We start from the raw sequence: 18,285 nt of genomic DNA on the forward strand, positions 1-18,285 counted from the left end.
AAAAAAAAGAAGGCAGTTCCATCTAGAAAAGAAATGAATGCATTTTGCAACCAAAAAAATGCACTTTGCCTGGGAAAGATCACACATTTTGGCAGCTATTTAAAGATTAAACTAACAGCAAAGACCTTTACAGAAGTATCGTATCAGATCCTGTCTTTAGGATGGTAATGTGCTGAAGGATAAGAAAATGTCAGAACTATTCCCATGTCACTTTAGTCATAACCCTAAGATTAGATTAAGATTATCATTTTGTGTTTGGGTCCTATTGATTTAATCCTTGAATTATTTATACTGTATGTACACCCACAATATACAAGACTGCAATCCATGTATACCTAATATGATTTTATCACAATTCATGAAAGCCTAGCTCTAAACTGAGCCATAAAGGTCAATACAGTACAATGTGCCAAAAGCTATAAAGAAGACAGTGATTTAAAGTTAAACATAATACATCAGTAAATGCCATATCTTAGATAAATATCAAATGATAACAGAGCTACAAATTTCCTTAATCTGGTGCTTCATTAAATAAACGAGAAAATCAGGTTACAGACTCAAGCCTCTCTGTCAGGCACAAGAGACTATAGGAACAAAATTTGGAAATGTGCAAGGTTTTGCAGACATTCTTGAGCTGAACAATATTTTCAAAACTCACAAAGCTAAAAAATCGAAATGAGGAAATTCTAAAAGACATAAACAAAGACATAATGTCCACGTGTGGGAGCAAAATGTGGTCTCCTATCGTCAGAACCATAATGCCGACACAGTTCGAAAAGACGTTTTTAAACTTAAACTCCGGAGATAAAAGAAATCTGTCAATAAAAGCTTAATAAAAGCTGTAACTATGCGCAAATGGGAGATCCGTAGCGAGAACACATGTACAGTATGAAAGTAAAAAGGGAACCTGTATAAACTTTATACAGAAGAGAATCAACTAGGTTCCACCTGTTGTGTACTTTAGTAACACCCATTGGACTAAGCTTTCTAGAAGAGCAGACCACGATATCAGCAGCAACCCACCCACCTCCCACCATCCTTTGGTGGGTGAAAAAGTGGGTGGGAAGCCAAAATCAATCGTTTTAGGTAAAGAGAAGGAACGTCGCTCTCTCCACTTGCTCAGCAAACACCAACAGCCTTTGTTTAAAAACGTGTTTTGCTTGAAGGATACGATTACATCATCAACAGCTCTCTGCTTTCTGTATCAATCATGCATTACTCAGACGGCGCTTTGAAGAGCCTGACTTGCTGCACTTTCCTTTGATCTCCGCGCTCCAAAGCCTCACAGCCAGGTGATCACATGCACTTATGCAGCACATTCGGGTGTCTCCCTGTGGCAAGATTCTGGCATCCATACACAGCCAGCCCATCCCTAATTGCCTGCTTATTTCAAACTGGAAATGCATAATGATAGGTAAAGAAAAGAGGGCGAAAGGCATTATATAATTCTAGTTTTCATTCCACTCAATAATGGGAGTTTATGAAAAAGCACCAGAAGTAATAACCAGCAACAACCCAGGGACTGTAAATGTAGCTCATTTGTTTAATTATATACAGAACTGGGAGGCAAGCACAGACATTTAAAAAAACAGTAGAAAACATGTCTAGTTCAATTTGAATCAAAAAAAGGGGTTAGAAAAAAAAAAGCAATTGGGTGTTGAGAATAAAGTGTAGCAGATTGTGATCCCCTTTGGATGACCTACTGTAGTTCTAGTTCTATCAAACCCTAACACTTGTATCCGAAGGAGTACACCTGATTTCAGGGAAGAACACACAAGATAGAGAAAAAAGAAGATGTAGGCTTCACAGTTGTAATATGTGCTGTGCAATTAAAGTAACAGGACGGAACAACAGGGACGGAATGAGTTACTTTTTAAGTGCTTTTAGCTTAAAATATCTCTGTTTTCACTGCACAAAAAAGGAAAAAAAAACTGTTCCAAACAAAAAGCAAGGACATGCTACAGAATAAAGTTCAGCAACCTTTTGTAAAGGGAAAATCTCCTGTGATAAGATCTTATAAGCACATCTCATCACAATGCACATGAGTTAAAATTGTACCAAGACGTGGAACACTTTCAAGCACATCAACCACACCTGGCTACCATGCAACCAAAAGAAGCATGATCAGATCACAAGAGCACTGAATAAAAACATTTTTTATTTTGGACAGCATGTTTTTTCACAAACACATGAGCTTGTATTTCAAGACTGCTTGATAGATAATTCAAGTGGTATTAAACCATGAAAGATTATGATGGAATTTCATATGGTTAAGTGTAATATATACAAATAGACCTGAATATTCCAGATGCCACACAGGATTCACATGACTTAGAAAAAGAAATCGGTTTAAAACAATTCACGCCAAAACAACTGCAAAATCACAAACATGGAAAACCCTTGAAAAATAATAGTTTTAAGCATTTCAATATATAAATCCCAAAAATGGCATGGATGTTTTTTTTCCCCCCCTACCAATGATTTAATTTTTTCTGTGAAGTAACAGTAGGTTGATCATGCCAAAAAAAAAGTTCATTTAAAACAAAAAATGTGGATCGCCGTGCTCCCACACTGAAGAGGACAGGGACCAAAAAAAACGGGATAAAATCGAAAAGAGAAACTACATCTCTGGCTCCTCAAAGAGAAGTGCACCTAGACGCTGGAAGCAGCAACTCATTTATGTGTCATCACCAGGGAATTAAGCACAAAGACAACTCGCCGTCTTTAAACAGCAAACGCCATTTATCATCCTGCTCTGCTGGTCTCGGCCCGGCCTATTAGGACGAGCCACCGCTAAGAATTCAGACACAGACACTTCTGAGGAAGGTTGAGCAGAGATGAACAAGCCTGTCAGACAGAACGCAGACAGCTGAGTCCTGCACATCTGGCAGACCCATACATTTTACAGGCAATCTGTCTATAGTGATCCATTGACACAGTCTGGACAAATAATATACGTATTGCAGGTTTGCAATGCAGAGTCCAGTAATGGTAACCATGGCAGATAGACACAACTGATAAAAATAATATATTTCCTTTTTAAATGGAAAAGCTTAATCTCTACGTATTCTGTATTGGCCTTTCACAGTGATCTCTTGAGATCCTTCAATAACACCTCCGCCACCTCATGCTCCAGGTCAAATTTACATTCAAGTTTCAGAAAGAAGAGCGCAGTATCAAAAAAAAAAAGCTCTTTTCCGCTTATTTACAGTTTCTGAAGATGGAGGGAGCAGGTGAGTTGCAGTCTGGAAAACATGCTCATGCCCGATTGATAAGTTACACCTGAAGAAGGCTCCACAGCCGAAACGTTGTGTTCTCTTTCTTCTTCTTTTCAGCATGGAATAAACCTATTACTTGTTCCTTTATAAAAGGTTTTACCCAAAATACAGACAATTGTTCAAGTAAAGTATGGCATTGTACTCGTATACAAGTAAACATGACTGCAGCCAAAGATTACTTCATAATAAAAGAATCATAAAATAATAAAAATCCAGCTTCCTACTGAACAAGGACTTTCAACATTGCCCATACACCATGCGTTTTAAGTAGCAGTATACAGAAATAAATGAATTCAGCAATGCCAATATTTTTTTTATGTTAATGCATGATAGGCTAGGACAGAAACATGACTAAGACAGAACAATTATCTCTCTACACCACAAGGCAGGAGGAGAGCAGGATGATTCAGTCCTTAGATGCCCTTTACAGCTAATTGTTATGTTTTTTTAATCAGCCATCAAAACATGTCATAAGAAAGATCAATGGGTGTGTAAAAGCCACTCCATTTAAATGAGATTCTCTTTAAATACATTCTGACTGAAATACTTATGTAATTATGTGCACATTGGAAGCAATTATACAGAAAAGATCCTTAAGCCTGAAAAGCTGCAGTGCCTGAAAAACCTAAGCTTAGAAAGTCAGTACTGACAACTGTAAATTTACTATACCAACCGACATCAGGGTGCCAAAATCACAAAGAGAAGTAACAAAATTGTTCCAGTCTACAACTTCATTAAGCTACTTTGAAGTTCCATTATAAAAAAAAACAGCAAAAAGGCTAGCATTTTGGACATGTACCAGTAGTCAGCACATTCCTGACTGACAACAAAGCGTGCCTTCCTCTAACGTACCATTGAAAAGCATTTTGACTTTCTAACTGTCTTTCATGGGATTTTTTTGTGTTCCCTTGTTGCTGTGTGCAATCAGTGCTGGGCTTTTCAGCACATTTAATCAGCAATGATGACAGAGTAGTTTACCAGCCCTGGCTTTATCTGTGAATTAGTGGGCATACTCATCTCTAGATAAAATGTTCTAACAATGAATCTAAACAATTATGACTGAAAAGAGGGATGTTCACAGCAGGTTACAGAAAATAAAGATATTTACTGTATATATGGATGTAGCTGACACCTACTGAGGTGCAAAGGTTGTAGTCTGTAGCAACCTCACAAAATTCAACCTTTGAATGGTTGAGCTACAGAGCAGCTGTGCATGTGTCTGAATGAAATGTGTAATGTAACCATAGAAATGCTTTTTAACTACAAATGCATTTGATTTATTTGTATACATTCAGAATACTCCTAATATATATCAAATTAATTATATACAATTACACTTATATTAGTTCTTCTGCTTCCCCCCTCCCCCAACTTCACATTCAAATTGTAAAGAAACGGATGAAAATATGTGCATATTATTGGCGTCAAATTGAGTGCAGACTCGGAATCCGGGAAGATATTCTTTCTGCCAAAATGACCCATTTCAGGAGATGCAAGACTCATCCGAATCACATCTGGGACCCCAGTGCAATTGGTTCTGTCTTGTTTCTGAGGAAAGCTTTTCAAAAGTTAATTTGAATAACACAAATGACTACTGAACAAAAGCTGAACTTAAGTGGACGTGGGTGACATTGTTTGGTAATACTCTAGCAGAAAAGACTCATATTGCTAGACTACAGAAAAGAGTTTCACTTTCATGACACATATGAGAAAATTAGGCTAGGTAATCAGGGTCTTATACAGTAATTTGATACTGAAAAGAATCCAACTCCAACAGCTGAACTGACTGTTACAAAATTCTGTGTCAAACTGTCAAATATAAATTAAACTGTGCTACAGTAAAGGAACTAAATAAGAGTTTACTTTATTATGCAACATGCTCTAAGCATAATAAAGACAATGATTGTCTTCAAGAACCCAGTAATTTCCCAATCAAACACATTTGAGTGAAGAACTAATTAAATTTAAGTGATCCTTACCAAATCACAACAGAAGATTTCACTACAGCTATTCATCACTGGAAATGAATTAATTTTTCGATTGTGTTCCCTAGCTGGTATAGAAAAATTGTCAATCATCCTTGTAGAGTGCAGATTTTTTTTTTATTTGAAAGCAATAACCTCTGATTTCATCAGCATGTTATCTTCCAAAAGAAGAGTGTTATAATGTGTATAACATTAAGTTATACACAGCTAGATACCTGTAATTACATGATTACAGGTGAGCTACAAAATGAGCCACTACATATTGCACAGTCCATATCATTGACATGCATATACTGTAGAATCACATAAGTAGCATGAACTGCTCCCTATCATATACAATATTAGTCACTGTACATGACTAATATTGACTGCTTTCTAACTGTAATATTATCCAAATAAAAAGGGTAATTGCCTATGATATAATAATACTTGGTATCGTTACATCCATTTAAGAATAACTCTTTACCTTTATGTTCTTAAATACTCATATTTAATTAAATTATTACACAGGTGATTAATTACACAGGAAGACTACCAAGTGAAATGATTCATTAACCTCAAAAGCAAGCACTACCAAAGGCCTGAAAAAACATGCAGAACCTTTTACAAGCACTTTGGTTTTTCATAGAGGAAGGTGCTCTACTAGAGTTAAAATGTCTCATCTTACGAACAGGATGGTGCACATATTAGCTTAATGCACCTTGACAATAAATCAATAGTAGTTCAAGGAGAGAACAAATTCCAGATTCAGCTTTTACATGAGGTGAGACCCTTCACATAAAGTTTTATACATATTTCTTTTCCCACAAAGCAAAGAGAACTGGGGCTGCTGAAAAATGTTTCAGGAACATCAAAGCAGGTCCTGTTAAATTAAAAATGCTGTCACACATTTTGAAAGTAGCCTCTAGCACTGCTAGTACCAACATGTACCTCTTCCAGGTAGGGGATTGAAGGAGAAGCTTGGAACTGAGCTTTTTTTATATACGTAAGATTGCCTCCTGGCTGAGATAAAGAAAAAGAAGAAATAAAGAAAGCAAACAAAAAAAACACATTGTTTGTAAGGCCATTAATTGCCATTCTAAATTACCAGAGAAATGCTCTTTTTAGAGCTGTACATCAAACCCTACGAGAGGCCAACTAGTTGCTCGGTGTAACATTCTTGGGTGCTACAATCACATTGGAGAATAAAGGCTAATATTTCAATCTGTGTTCGCCTGCCAGAGTTATTCTGCCTCGACTCAAACACAAGTTAAAAAAAGCAGAACATCTCTTGCGTGTAAGAAGAAAAGACCTACTAAAGGGAGATGACCAAGTTACAGTGATTTTCTTTTCTCCGATCCAAAGACAAGAAATACAGAGCTTCAAATTACCATGGCTGAAATAGGCAAGTCAAAGCGGTAGTGGTTGCAAACGATACTACTTAAAATGTAACTAAAACCACAAAACCCCCCAAAAAAATGGAAAAAGTAGTCAAGCAGCACTTTAACCTTTTCAAACCATGCTGAACACAGCCAGTGCTGGCTGCAGATGGGAGAGACAGACTCGTAGCACTGCATCGCTTGTCTGGAGATGAGTCTGGAATGGATTCATGGAAGGGGGAGGGAGAGGCGACTGCTAAACGAGGAACATAATGTGAAGGACACATTCAAATCTGGCTTGCCACTTTTGCGAGTCATATGCGACAGAGAATTCTTTAGCAGCGTTTAATGCCCATCGGCAAGCTGTAGCTCTTGTGCTTAAGTCTGCTTGGGAACCCAGCACACAAAAAAAGAAGGCAATACACACTGAGGTGTTTTGATACATTCCAGGTTTCATACTCTTCAACTAGCAATCTAACAAATAATTTACCATGAAAGTAACATTTTTGCTTAGGATATTCCAATTCAACATCTGCAGCCAAAACTCACCAGTACTCCACTCCAAGAACTAGGGACAGTAGCTACTCCCTATTGTGCAGCTTTCTAGCTAAAATCAGCTCACACTCATCCTCAGTGTTCCACATTACCGGTGATAGCGCGTTTAGGTCACACCTGTGTGGCACCTGTTTTTACAGGTTAATAATAACCGACTTGTGAAACCCTGCTGGACGGGGTGCATTTTTTAGTTAAGGAATGAACAGAGTGGTGTAAATGACAACAGATCTTAAGAATCCTTTAATCAGACTGCATGTAAAATGCAGCACTCTGTTTTATTTAGAGCTGTTACCTTGCACGCAATCGACAGAAAAAAATAAATTAGCTTTAAAATGGATTTGCAGCCTCCTTGTTCTCAGCTACTCCAGCCTTCCACTGGGGCAGTTTATCAACAGTGTATAATCACAGAGCTCACACACGGATTCCAAAAAGACGCCACAACTACAAACACTTTCCAGGCTAACATCACAAGGCTTCTCTCATTCTGGGGGTAATTTGGGTATATAACCACAATCACATTTGACTTTAAAACATCATCGAGGTTTTACTATAGGATTACAAGCACATGACTATGATTCTAATAAAAAAGACATTCTAGACAGAGGCATTCAATGTTATTGAAGGCTTTGTCAGAAGCAAAAGGGCTCATGTAAATTAATGTATTTGGATATTAGTAACCTTGTAATGGCTCAGCTTAGCAGCCTCTAAGCATGGAACAAATGTATGTCAATCTCCTTTTAATTTATCTAAGTGGCTAAGACAACCAGGAACTAAATTAGATTGCCTGAAAAGCCTTTCCCTCAATCACCTTATTATTACTTAAAAGTGCCTGGGTCAACAGCCATATGCTACATATTGCACAAAAAAACCTGTGTAAGTATTGCAATTTCAAATACAAAATGAATTTTCATTTGATATTTGTAATACAGATTCACATTTCTGCAATAAAAGAAACCTGTCAGAAAACAGTGGTTAAGCATTTGAAATAGAGCTATAATTACAGTTAAAAGAATGTTTTAATAACGCTTGTAAAAACACACAAAATACAAAACTGGATAAAAAAATATGTTTTTATTTGATAATTATTTTTAAATTTATTTTGATGATCTAGATTTTCCTTGCATTCAGCCCAATAAATAGTTGAATTGATTCGATGTAAAAAATAACATCTTGATTGATCTATTCTTTAAAAAACAAACAGCCAAACAACACAACAGTGTTGTAATACAAAAGCCCTGAAACTTCAGAGCTGCTGACAGAATTATGTAAACAGACATCAATTCCCTGGTCATTGCAAAACGGAATTAGAAACAATTAAAGGATTTGCCAGAAAAAGTTAGTTTTGTGTATTAGCCAAAATAAGTCGTAGCACTTTCATCTAATGCGAAGTGAGTTGAAAATTGAGTTAATTTATTTGTTTTGGCTCAGAAGCACCTCCTAAACTTTCACACATTTAGGGAAGGGTCACACTGAAAGTCACATCTTGCCCTTTGGAAGAAACTCCACTGGGATTTCCATCAGAACTCCAACAAAAAAAAAAGAGATGAGATTTTTCATATGCTGCACTGCCAGTACAATATAAAACAAGACAAGCTTTGCATGGTAGGGTAAGGCATCAGCCTTTCAATCGTGCATCTTTGTGAAAACCCGCACTATCAGCCAACAGCTATAATGAAATGAGCACAATCCATAAAACTGATCATAGGCAACATTGAGCACAAATCAGAAAGGTTTTGAGCCCACAAAGCAATGGGGAAACACAGAAGATTTAATAAAGGTAGCAGATCAATTCTGACCTATTCATCTACATTTCTGATCTGGAACAAACTGAACCTCAAAAACGACTATACAACATTCTTCTGCCATGCTTCTCTAAGAAAAGAAATCAAATTGGAGCTACGAGATCATGAGTTTGTTAACCTGCCTGCCTTCCCTACTCTCCTGTAATCAAAATGCACCTGTAAGTCTTTTTGAGTTTCATATGCCACATGGTAATGACGAGCGATTTCATCAAACATTGATATTGGAGCCATAACATATATTAAATATTCCAGTTCCATCTCATAACAAAGGAGGCACAAATGACAGTGAGGTGCCACAATCCCTCTACCCTGCTCAATGCAAAATGACAGGAGACCATGCGTGTGAAGATACTGTAATAACATACTTTTAAAAACACATTTTTTTTTAAAACAGAAACATGAGTAACACTCTGGATTTTGAATGACCCAACATCAATGCCATGTGTCAGCAGTTTTAAAGCCGAGGTTCATCAGTTGCCTGGATCATTTTGTGCACAACCAAAGCCTCATAAATACCATTAAACAACAGTTTAAAACCTACTCAGGCAGCAAAACTCAACACTTCTCCTTGAAGCAACTGATAGCCAGGCATTCCACTGCATTTCAAAAGGTTTTGGGAAAAAAACAAACAAAAAAACAGAACCTTCAGGGTTACTTTTTGAAAATAGTTTTCATTCTTCTAGGACCACACAACCTAAAGTACTGCACACTCTCACTGCAGCCAGAGGTGAAAATACATAAACCACAGCCTTTAATTACTGTTCAAACAGAATCAGCAATGAAAATGTGGTACAAATCCATATAGTTCTCCATTGCTATTGTACACCTGACTTCTGCAGTACTAATGGATTATTACAAACTCGATAGTGAACTTTTTTAAGGAGTTGAAAAGAAGGAAATCTTCTTTAAATATTTACAGTCTAATCAGCAAGGCAAATGCACAATGGGGTTCTATGTGCAAAGCAATTACAGCAATCACGAAGTGTCTATTATCTGTCATTTATCACTTTTTTTAATTGGTTTTGAGATATAGTATTTGATTTTACACCATATGGCCACACATCTCAGCATCTCCCGTTTTAACACTTACATTTAAAAACCACAAAAGCAGGTGAGTCTAATTTACGACTTTCCAATTTGGAAAACAAAAGTTCACTAATAACTAGTAATCACTTTCTGGGTACCCTAAGACAAGTTTCTGGAATTAAATGTACTATGAGAGCTGTGAGAAAGCTCCACTTAATCCCAGAGCACAAGCATCCAAATGCTAACTTCAAACATTAACTCCATGATCAGAGACAAACTGAATGGATTATTTAACCAGATCACATATAAGCAGGCTTTCTGGAGTTCAGATAACAAGCTGACCTTGAAAATTCCCAGCTCCTAAGCTCTCTAACTTCATGCAGTGCACGTTTGCCAGTTAACAATTCAACTTTTATCTTGCAGGCAAATGCTTTTGTGAAAGATTGTTCCTCCCGGCACTGCTTTTAAACATGCCAGACACTTTTTTACTATACATTCCCTTCTTTCATGTCCACTGATGAGGAGGAAACCATTTTTATGTACAAAGTGCATTGTGAGCGATGCGTGCAGGCATATATGCTTGTTCAACCAAACTAACAAGTGTTTGTTTTATCTAAATTGTTACACCCAACTGTAAACTTCACGCAAAGGTTTTCCAAATATTTCTTTGCCATGGCGCTTTCATTGTGATTATTCTAATTAAATGCTCTGTACCTGGTCTAGACAAAACGGATTTAGGTAAAACAGTTGAAACCAAGAGAAGAAAAGTGCGTCTTGTACAGGAACATCGTAAACTGTATTAACAAATAAGTAATCGCTTGGGTTAAAAACAAACTAAAACTCAAAAAGCAAGATGTTGTGCTGTACTTAAAACTCAACCGATTGTTGCTGGGGTATAGCGATAAGACGTTAATCTTCATCTCAAGATAACTGTCACTCCTTAAATTACTTTAAAAAAAAACCCGCGTCCTGTCCAAGTTGGAACCCTAAATTTTGCCTAGAAATACAGCCTGTGCAACAGAATAAAACACCTAATACTATATTGCATAGTAAAGTTAAAACACAATACCCTTGAGCAAAGTTTTGCTCAGGGTACCTGTTCAATGCTCATTTTATAGTTGTGGTTACTGTATAACACGCTAACGCTAATGTTCAGTTAACATGTTATAGGATCATACAAGGCATACTGGTATTTTATTGGGGTGGATGGAGATTCCGAGAAATATTGAACTTTAAAACATGAAGACTATTGCTGCTCGTGCAGGAGAAATGTTACGTCAACAGACATCCTTTCCATACAAATTCCTCTGAAACCATCCATAGCAATGCATCTGAAACAACCGCAATATATCTCAATGAATTAAGCCTGGCAGAAAGGAACTGCTACCAAGTTGTAAAACAAAGTTGCAATATGCATGTTTTATTGTTAAGTCCACTCTAGTCCCCACTTCTAGGTAGGAGCCATCTTGTGACCACATAACCATCCTCACATAACTAGTACAACTCGCCCCCTCCACCGACCCCCCACCTCCCCCCCAAAGAAAAGTTACAGAATACAGCGATCAAAGTAACCGACCGAATGAGAAAATAAATTAAAAGAACCGTCCGACGTAAACAGGAAAAAAAAACTTTTCCCCTACCTGCACGATCTCGCCCTCCGCACTGATAGTAGCTCCAGCTTTTGAAAATCGTCCTTGCAAACCTGTAGTGTAAGTCGTATAATCTCCATTGGGACTGGACTCAAACAGCACCACTTCCACAAAGGCAGTATCCTTGGCCAGCACGGTACCGAGAGAAGCGGTCACCACCAGGAGCACCAAGACCACCGAATCCGCTACACAATCTAACCCTCTCCTTGGTAAAATCATCATCTTGCCGGTTGGATCAGCGCCGATCGGAACATAATTTCCAGTTTTTTTGGGGGGGAGATAAAGCCCTTGGCTGATTTTGCAATGGAACCCCAGTGAGAAAGTTAGAGCACACAGTTCTTGTCTTTTCCTGATTGTGCAACGAGAACTCAGTGCCGCGGACTGAACGTGTTTATTTCACCATTGCAACCTTGTCAATTACAAGAGTACGCTTCTCGCTCCAACCCTTGCTTTCCCTCTCTCTCTCTCTCCCCCCCTTTCCAGCTCTACAAAGCGGATCTCCTTTGATCTCCAAACACGTGATTTTTTTTATTTTTTTTTTCCGAAAGGGTTATCCCCACCCACTAATCTTCATGACCCTTCACTTTCCACTCCCAGATTTCAGCTGCCATCTCTCAGTTAAGGAGGCTCGTTAGTGTTTTAGTAAACAGTACCTCCGGGAGGAGGAATGACAGAACGGGCTAGTATCTGGAAAGAGAATTGTGTTTTTATCCTGCACAGGAAACATTGTAACAGTGAAATAGTAAACTTCTAAGTGCAGATGCGTATATATAAATAATGGGATCGCGACACATATTTATTATTATTTTATATATAATTATTGTTTCACATGTGCACTGTAGTTTAGAAGGGTGTATTATCTGTTTGGTGTTTATTGATTGTTGGTGTAACGTCTTTACATCAAATAAACTGCTGAAACATTTCGAGATATATTACCTTAAACCGAGCATATTCTCTTTCAAAACGCTCGCATGTTCAAGCAACGTAACTTTTTTCAAAACCCCTTTCGAAGCTTAAATTTTGCTCTGCTGCCGTCTTTTTTAATTTTCCGCCAAATGTATCCGAGAATTTCTTCAGTAAGCGATATTCCCTTCTCCACGGTTACAATTCAGAAGCCTTAGATGTAGACTTCAAGCCTTGAGGAATTAGCCAACTTCAAAGCCTGCGTGGTTTACTTAGTTTTACAGTTAAGAAATCCCTTTTATTTAACAATCTTTCCAAATTGGAGTTCTTTGAAAGAGAAAAGATTCCATATAAGACACCATGCAGTGTGTCACATTTCAAAAATTGGAATGCAACCCTTCATTTTTCTAATTTTCAGACAGACTTTTTTTTTTCCTGCTCAAAACGATCTAAATCCTGCGCACATCGGCTACTGCGCATTCTTTTCCCAGATTTGGAATAAAACCCAATGACTTCAAAGTCTTTTCCAGCTCATATTCTCCATCTATGAAAGGTAGATTATGCTAGAGAGCATTTAGCTGGCAGAGGAATGGGGGAAAAACATCTTTTTTTTTAAGTGACATGTTTGAATTTTTTTAGTAACTCTAGAAGGAAAGTTTTGCTATCGGGACTAAAACAATATTGCAAAGCAATTTCATTTCAATTTAAAAAAAAATCTAGCAAAATTTAAAGAAATGTAAAATCCATAATTTTTTTTAAGAACTGTCTTAGTGATTGCTGTGTCCAGATTAGATCTCAAAAGCTAAACAAGGTTAGGCCAGTCACTACTGGGAAGAGAGACCACCGTGCTATTATAAACAGTGTTGGTAGACCAGTTGGTGGTGTTCTTCCCCCTGGGCCAGAGTTTGCAAACAAATGCCCCAGTATGTGTTGTAGGAGGTGTCATCCTTCAGATGAGACGTTAAACAGTGGTCTTGACAACTTCGTCATTAAAGTTCCCCTTGCATTTTCAATAAGAGCAGGGGTGTTAATTCCAGTGTCCTGGCTAAAATTCCGAAAGTTTCCTCCTTAATTTGCCTGGTGATGAAATTCCTCACCTCTCCACCTGATCTGTTGTGTAGGGAGCTTCTGGTTCAGAATAGGTGCTGTATGTCACCCAGGAGGTGGCTGTACTTCAGAGAAGGGTGAAGTGTAAAGCACTTTGTATTCATTATTCATTATGAATCAATTATCAATTGGAGCTAGCAATATAATTATCAATAGAAAGTAGAAATATTTCAATATTTAAATTTGCTTCTTTTCAGTCATTAGAACTCCATTGAAACTGAAGAGACAGTATTGAATAATTAGACTATTCCTCAACATGAAAACACAAACTATTTCAGTTTTTGGGACACTACTGTTTTTTTACAAAATCAAAAATGACACATACAGTAAATAGTACCAAAACTGGTTTAATAATGTTCACCAACTACTTTATTCTGTATGCTAAAAATGAAGAAGAATAGTACATTTTCCATATTACTATTACAATGTACTGTATGAATGTCCTGTCATCTATTGTTAACATGTTTAACAAAGGGATATTTGTGAAGGGTTATACAATTGCTGGAGCAATCCTTGGAATCTCTTGCCCGCTGTCCTCCACAAGGTCTGTGGGCTTCGCACTGTGAACAACATTTGTTTTTATACCCTGGCACTGCCCGGTCATGGAAATACTGAATCACAGCATCTTTGTCTGAAGAAAACAGGCAATGCAGTGAGAAACCAAGAGCCCAGCACATGGCAGTGTTAGTACTCCATCCTTTCTCAGCGTGTCTAAGGTTAAGTACACTGCAACTCCAGCGTGGCAAACAACTTTGAAAGAAATCAGATCTATTGCTACATTATAAAAAAAAATACTGTTCCCACTTAAAAAACGGACTAAATAGCTTTGAACACTTTCACTGTTGAAGGAAGAGAAAAGGTTGACAAATTTTCCTAGATCCAGAGATTTCAGAAAATGCATGTATGTTTTTGGAAAAATAAAGAATATAGCCTTAACCACAGCCATAACCTTGGAAAGGTATGGTTTTCATTTTGATTAATTTCATTCACACCTGACCCTGATAAATGTGAGTGACCATGACTGTTACATGAGTACTTAATAACTTCATCAGTGAGAGAGATGCCTGTGAAGAGGTCATTTTCCTTCTGGAATGTCAAGCGTGATGAAAATTGAAGTGTGATAATCTGGCCAGCAGTGCCCAGTGGCGTACAGGACTACACTTGCAGTGATTGGTAAAAACCTGACTGCATTGCTAAAACTCTGACTGGATTACATACTGGACCTCATCTGCTGTCCTTCCTACTGTCTCATCCTCATTGACAATATTCGTGTGAGATAATGCACCTTCTCCTGATGTGACAAAGATTTTCTTGCAAAATGAAAATATGACAGTTACCCTGGATGCTCTACTCAGCTAGCTTGTCCAACATTTGGCTTCTAGAGCACAGAGACCAGTGAATATGCAGGCCTTACCAGCAGAATGGGACAAAATGTCAAGGCAAGACAGCAGTGGTTACCTGGTGCAAAGCGTGTGTTATAGATGTACAGTACAATACAGTCTGCTTCCAATGGTGGGCACACAAGCTCCTAGTCTGTCACAGTAGATCCCTTGTTGATGGCAAGTAATAATCAGCATAATGATTTTACGTGTCATGTCTGTGTGTTCAATAAAATGTCAGTTCACCTGCTACAAAAAAATAATTTTCCTGAGAACAATTGTTTTGAATTGTTATGGTGCTATGTCACTTTTGATGTTCGGGATAGACCAATTAGATAGAAATAGATATTCAAAGGAATGCCCATCCAGATAAGGCTACAGATCTGTCTTAAAGCTTCTTATTCTGCCTTTTTCTGCATGTAAAGTCAAAGTTAGCCTGTGTAAGACAGTTCTGTCTCCTGTAGTGTTGGTTTTGGATGAAGAGCTAATCAATGTTTATATCCTCTATAGAGTTTAGACACCACAGTTATTTAAAATAGGATCAGGACAGAATGTTCCCTTCATAAATTCTACTTAAAGTCGCCATAAGAAGTAGCTGAGCTCAGACTTCTTCAAACAATAGAATCATTTGTCATTATATACAGTATATATAAATGCTCTTCTTAGAAAACAATTCAGATAGTCTTGTTATAAAGTTTAACAGAAAATGTCTTGTGATGACAAGAAGATTGTCTTTGGGACTAATAATACGATGATGATTAAAATGTAAACATCTTGTCACTACACAAAAATCACCAATAAAAAATGGCAATGCACAGGGGTTAAGGTTGGATTGACGTGTGCTTTATGTAAAGCAATCGCTCGGTCTTTTTAGGTCAAGAATGCAACGGTCTTGACAAAAACACAGAGTAAAAGAGCTTGAAAATGGTACTCATATGTTTCAGCTGAGAATGTTAAGTTAAGCAAAACAATTCAAAGAACCAAGCTTGAATCTCAAGCAGGGACGTTTTGCCTGTAGCAAGTCAATTACTTGCTGGTCATGTTTCAGTGATATCATCCAAGTTCTGGATTATGATCAGGTCCATATGTCCTGTCACGCACAATTCTGCCCTCTTTACGTTGCCTGCTCTTGGAGAGCATAAGAACAAGAAAGAAGTGTGTGACGCGGACAGTGGAGGGCAACCTTATTATGGAAGAAGAAAGGTTCTGAGAGAATAAGATGGAGTGAAGGTATAGGTGCAGGAATAATGGATATCAGTAAAGACGAATTAACAGTTTTGCATTATAAGGTTTATTCCATGCTGAATGGAAAATAAACACAACATGTCACACTTTTTCTTTTCCTAAACCTTTATCTGTTCCTTTGCAGCCTACATAAGCTGATGCAGCTAGCTACTTGAAAGTATTGCTTTAGCCTTTCCTTCATTTATACTGAAGGTGGAACTCTAAACAAGCTTGATGATTCAGTAGTTAAGTTAGACAGAAAAGTGCATTGTGCTATTTTCTTCATAGAACACTGGGGTCTAAAATTGGCTCTTGGGTATGAAAGGAGCTCACCTCGTCAAATGCGTTCTTAAAGAGTGAGAAGTTATCAGGCAGGATACAGTGCCTCAACCCATACACTCTTTCAAGTGGGACTATAGCATCAGCAGCAAAAAGAAATCTGTGTTAAACACGTTAGTCTCCAACCAACCATCCATCCACTTATTAACCACTTCTTCCGATTCAGGATTGCAAGCGAGCCAGAAACTATCCTGGCAAGCAATGGGAACAAGGCAGAGAACACAACCTGGACACCAGTCCATCACAGGGCAGATAGACACAGCCACAGACACACACACCAGAGCACACAGAGGAAACCCACACCAACAAAGGGAAAACAAACAAACTCCACACATATAGTACCCCAGACCTGGAATTGAATCTCAGGCCCCAGCACTGCGAGGCAACAATACTGACCACTGTACCACTGTGCCAGCTCTCCATGATTCACAAATGACGTCTTTCTGAAAGAACTGAATAGTATGGACAAAAGCTGAAGTCAGACTGGCATTACTGCCACAGTTTGTTTGTGGCAGGCTGAAGTGTTGTTAGGGATATAACCTTCCCTTAGGGAAAAACTCTTTTTTCTCTTTAACACTAAGAGAGCAGTCATACTAACACAGGGATTCGATACACCAATAGTAAGTAGCTAATGTGTTGCCCTTTGTTTGTTTTCCCATTGACAGAAACAAAGACATCATTACAAGCATTCATGTTTACAAACTATCAGACACTTGTTTATAAGCATTGCTGTTACTTTAAATGTGCTTGCTGCTAACATAATAAAATCTAATTCAGATAAACTATATAGCACATACAGTGTACTCTAATCTGCAGTATTGTTTTGTAGGAAGAAATCCATGTTGAAATAAAGACGCACATCTAATATGTTCAAGATACCAAGCAGGCCACAGCTACTGCGCTATTTAATGAGAGCAGTGATTCCAAAAATGCATTAAAATTTTAGGAAACTTTAGATGAGCTAAAAAAAAGGTTTTTGTATGTAGCTGCAGAGGAAACCAGGTGAAGGATTTTTAACACACAGCTGGGGTGGTTGTTTTCTATTTCTAACACTCTTTGAATCACTGACTCCGTAAACAGTGACGGTTAGCAATCTAGGTGCAGGGCTATTTCTTCTACAGCGCTGTAGGGCATAAGCTCTTGAGAACCCTCTGGGAAATCGATCCTTTCACCAATGGAAATTTTGTGGATTATCTACCAAGAGTTAAAACTGTTCTCATTGAACGTTGAGAAAAAGCAAGTGGGAAATGCCACTAGGGATGATTCCAAATGAGTCCCCACCCCTCCAACCCCCATCAATGGATGAAACAATCAAACTATTTTCCTTTTCCCATCTTGCTGCTTTATATAATAAGGGTCTCTGGAGGAAACTAAATGCATTATTGCCTTACAAACAAAAAAACAATGCTGAAAACCGAGCTGTTTCTATGGGAAAAATGGTGCCTGTGCTTCATTAAAAGAGGTCCATCAATTTAGGGAGGGAGTGCTCTCAAATAAGGCTTAGAAATAACGAGTAATTTGGTAAGGAAAAAAAAAAGCTTGCTTGAGAATGAATTTATGCTCTGCCTACTTTTATAAACTCATCAAAAGCATATGATGCATAAAAAATGTATTTGATGTGGGCGGTCATGAAAGGAAATTATGAAGTGAAATCCTCTGAGCCTGTTTTTTTGGTAACAG

At 37.8% G+C, this 18,285-nt stretch overlaps 1 protein-coding gene across 2 annotated transcripts in view; it reads right to left on the minus strand.

Moving 5' to 3' along the window:
• Positions 1-12,072, minus strand: part of znrf3 (zinc and ring finger 3) — a 79,472-nt gene extending 67,400 nt beyond the window's left edge. Inside the window, exon 1 of one of the 2 annotated variants that reach the window (XM_088935995.1) lies at positions 11,645-12,072. In XM_088935995.1, the coding sequence (XP_088792121.1) occupies positions 11,645-11,875 (231 nt within the window). In that variant the 5' untranslated portion in view covers positions 11,876-12,072. The remainder of the gene's footprint in view (positions 1-11,644) is intronic. The other variant, XM_088935996.1, reaches the window with a different exon arrangement.
• Positions 12,073-18,285: the final 6,213 nt, after the last annotated feature.

The sequence above is a fragment of the Atractosteus spatula genome, chromosome 17 (genome assembly GCF_055471065.1).
Source record: "Atractosteus spatula isolate fAtrSpa1 chromosome 17, fAtrSpa1.hap1, whole genome shotgun sequence".
In the NCBI taxonomy this organism is placed as follows: domain Eukaryota; kingdom Metazoa; phylum Chordata; class Actinopteri; order Semionotiformes; family Lepisosteidae; genus Atractosteus; species Atractosteus spatula.